General features: G+C 37.6%; 1 protein-coding gene across 2 annotated transcripts in view; it reads right to left on the bottom strand.

Moving 5' to 3' along the window:
- LOC106526174 (serine/threonine-protein kinase 26) overlaps window positions 1-3965 on the bottom strand; it is a 17025-nt gene that overhangs the window by 7178 nt on the left and 5882 nt on the right. For both annotated transcript variants that reach the window (XM_014020691.1, XM_014020699.1), the window contains exons 3-7: window positions 3213-3314; window positions 2674-2739; window positions 2541-2569; window positions 2321-2458; window positions 1360-1446 (exon numbers count right to left, since the gene is read on the bottom strand). In XM_014020691.1, the coding sequence (XP_013876145.1) occupies window positions 1360-1446; window positions 2321-2458; window positions 2541-2569; window positions 2674-2739; window positions 3213-3314 (422 nt within the window). The remainder of the gene's footprint in view (window positions 1-1359; window positions 1447-2320; window positions 2459-2540; window positions 2570-2673; window positions 2740-3212; window positions 3315-3965) is intronic.

Below are 3965 nucleotides of genomic sequence, written 5' to 3'. Positions count from 1 at the left end.
GTCATACACGTAGTACTTTTCAGTGTTTATAAGAGGATGTGTTAAAACACTGTTTCTATGCACAAAATACCACAAAGAGTTGACACAGTTATTGTTTGTTAGTGGTGCGCAACCATAGCAATAACACRAGAAATGTGATGTTTWCTTGAAGTTAAACACAAAACACTGAMGTTAMCTAATTATTAATTATTACAACTGGTCCTTTGAGAGCCACCATAATGCTCATGTGGTCCTCGGTAAAAATGAGGTTGACACCCCTGGTCTACATTATACCCCTCACCTATGGTCATGATCCTGACTGAAAGAAKGAGATTCCAGATACAAGCTGCTAAAATGAGCTTCCTCTAGGGTAGTCAGGCTCAACCTTAGAGATAAGGAGCTCTGTCATCCAGGGGGACTATGAAGTATAGTGGTTCAAGGTTCAAGGTTCACCATTATCTCAAACTCTGAGAACAATGTAACTTACAAAGGTATCAGTTTTAGTCTCGCCTCAATTTGATTTTGGTTGCCACAAAACCGAATATCAGATTYAACTGTTTCTGTCTATAATGATCTTCCTCTCCCTTTTATGTAACAGTCTTYATATCACAAGAAGACATTAGATTTCAAAGTTGTTACCAAAATCTAGAACTAGCTCTGATTGGATGGTGCTTTTGTTTCTGTAAATGTGCCCAAACTGTGGTGATTTCTCCTACATTAGRCTCTCTGGCATCATCAAAGCCCTGAATGAGCCCAGACAACTGCACGGCACAGGAGAGTGCAGCGAATGGAAACTTTTTTTTTCCCACTCGGAATTACTCTTAAAATATCAGCAACTCTGAGTGGAGAGAGCAAGCTGAAGGTTCGGGAAGAGAAGTGTAGCAATGGAGAGGGAAATAAGGCATACTGGGAAAGAGGAAGAGTGAGACAGAGTGAGTTATTTAGGGAGAGTACTTTGGAGATGAGCCAACAGCTACGCAGGAATCATATTCTCCTGACTGTCTGCTGGCCCCCAGAGTGTGTCTGTTTGTGTATTTGTAGTTGTAGAGGTCAGTAACTGAAACATAGACCTTGTGTTACTGTCATCCCCACCACTTGTAAAACTCTCGAATCAACCCTCGTATCGCCGCAGTTTTTTTTCCTCTGTTCACCCCTCCTCTCCTGCTTGTAAAGGTTTCAGGCTAAGGAGAGTCTGGCGAGCTCCACTGCTGTGTATCCAGGCCTTACATGAGCACAGAACTGACATCAGGCCTAAAAATACTCAGCTGCACCAGCTCACAGTGGAAAGCATGAGAGCATCGCATTGTGCCTCCAGCCGTCTCGAACTCGAACGGGTCAGCACACTCGCAGCGGGTTCAAAGAGGTGTTTGTGCAGGTTACCTCTTGTTTTTCCACCACCAGCCAAGCAACCTGCAGCCCCTCGAAACCTTTGAAAGGAACCTCCCGAGTCAGCATTTCCCATAGGACCTGGACACAGAGAAAACTGACTAGAACAAAGAAAAACAACAAAGTCTGTCCTGACATAAGCATGGGAGTGGTATAAATACCTAAGGATACACAAGTACTGTACTCTTCAATACATTCATTTAACATCTAATCAGTTTTYACAAGTCCAGATCTACTGAAGCATTCACACTACTCAGATCATTTTTTTCTTCTATACGTTTTTCAGCACGTATCTTGTTTTTGCGATTTTTGTGTTATTTCAACAAATTATATTTCAAAACGTTCAACTCCTTCAGGATATTCTGGCTGTGACTCTTGGTATTTCAGCAATTTATACTTTTTGAGATTTTTTAGCATTTTTTGCCACGTTTTTCTCATTGAAAATGAATGGAGCTCTTTTCAATGTCCTTAAAAATATCTTTACTGCACTTTTTTATCCTTTTTTTTTGTTCTGCTTTTTTAACTTCTTTGTATTAATTTCAGCTTCCTTTGACTTCTATTTTTCTGATTTTCGCTTCTTACTTCTTTTTTTAGCCATCATCAAATTTAAGCTTTTCTGTGTTATTTTTAGCTGCTTTCTGCTAATTTCAGCTGTTTTCTATGTCATAGCAACTTTTTAGCTAATTTGAGCTTTTTTCAGCTAATTTCACCTTTTTGTGATAATTTCAGCTTAACTCAGCAAACATGCTTTTTCTGTTTATTTGTGCCAATTTTGACTATTTCAGCTACTTTTATTTAGGTATTTTTAAGCTAGTTTCACACCGCATTTTTGCAGGAAATGGGATTTCTGTAGTTTAATTTTAGCTCCTCTAATTAATTTTTAAAATCTGTGCTCAGTGCTGCTTCTTGTTCTGTTTCTTGCACTATGAATATTTAGAAACCATTTCCAACTCACCACACCATATGAGTAGGTGTCACAGGTCTCAGAAACAGGTAAGCTCTGAATAACTTCAGGAGCCATCCATGGAAAAGTGCCCACCACGGTCATATGAGTGGTGTGAGACAAAAACTTTGATGCTCCAAAGTCACAAATCTGAAATTTAAACCGTAAAAGTTAATCYGTTAAAGTTTCATCCAGGTTTTTTTTAATGAATCCTAAAACTGTTCGTACATACCTTTAGCACTTTATCTTGTGTCATTACCACTGTAAACAGAGAATACAGAAACCAGTCAGCACATTTATAGTAGTTATATGTGCATTTGTTCAAGTTAGCGCAGCAAAACACAATGAAGTTTGGATGATGTTACCATTTCTCGACTTAAGGTCTCTGTGAATCACTTTCACTGGAGCTTCTGCATGGAGGTAATGCATCCCTGTAAGGAAATGAAGCMATAAGGTGTCAAATTCTTGCATTTTTTTTAATCCTTTTTGTTTTTGGTGGAGTGTTTTAACAATATTCAAAATGTGGCTGCAGTGTCATTTTAAGACATTTTGTACTGGAAATAGATGAGTAAAATGGAGCTGTAAAGACAGCCTCTGTAAATAAATTGGGCGTCATTCATAAACTTTAGTCAAAGAGAGATTAATTTTAACATTTATTTAGCAATAAACCACTGGTTCTTGTTGTGTTGGACCAAAAGAGGATTAAGCCATAAGGTTGTGTTGTGATACTTGGGCAGTTATGGTGCATTGGTTGCTGAATATTCATCGGCCACAAAAAAATGTGCATTTTCTTTGTATAATTAATAATAACCAGAATATACAAAGATGAWATTATTATTCCCATCTCTGAGAAGCTTACAATATAAATGTAATCACTGAAAACTAATCATCTCTTAAAGTGTACCTTTGGCTATCTGTATAGCCCATGTCATGATCTGTTCCATGTCCATCTCCTCACTCTGCTCACTGGAAATGTATTCATACAGAGACCCCCCACTTGCATATTCTGTAAGGTGCCATAAAACAATATGATGAATAATTTTAAAGACAAATATAATAATGACCATAACAGAAAAAGAAATACCTGTAACCATGTCATTATGCAACAAAAACAAAAGTCCATTTCAGACAATTATTACAGATTATGCGAGAAATTGTGGGACAAAACCAAACAACTGAAAGGCATATAGTTTTGTTTCTTCAAATGGGTTGAGTTTAAATAAACTTTAAATATTAATTAGATTACTGCAGCACATATTACTGACAAATGGCAACAACTAGATTATAATGCAAAAAAAGACAATTTATCATTATAGGGGATCATTTCTAAAAGGCCACTGCTGTATATGATTCCTTCTTACACATTGTTGTACAATGTTCATCTTAATATGACTTATTGTACTCATTTATATTAATTAACTTTCTTTGGATGCAGTAGGCATGAACTGTGCAGCACCAAAGATTGTTGCTGGAAAAGTTTACAGCCACTGAGTGATGTGTCAGTGTTTCATATTAACCATCCAACCACATCCAGGATTAAAACCTGATCCAAACATTCTGATCTCAGTTACAAACATGGGGGCTCAGAGCGATCTCTGAGGGTTCAAAACACACACACACACACACACACACACACACACACACACACACACACACA

The sequence above is a fragment of the Austrofundulus limnaeus genome, unplaced genomic scaffold (assembly GCF_001266775.1).
Source record: "Austrofundulus limnaeus strain Quisiro unplaced genomic scaffold, Austrofundulus_limnaeus-1.0 Scaffold3, whole genome shotgun sequence".
NCBI classification, from domain to species: domain Eukaryota; kingdom Metazoa; phylum Chordata; class Actinopteri; order Cyprinodontiformes; family Rivulidae; genus Austrofundulus; species Austrofundulus limnaeus.
This window is presented reverse-complemented; position numbering and strand designations above follow the sequence as displayed.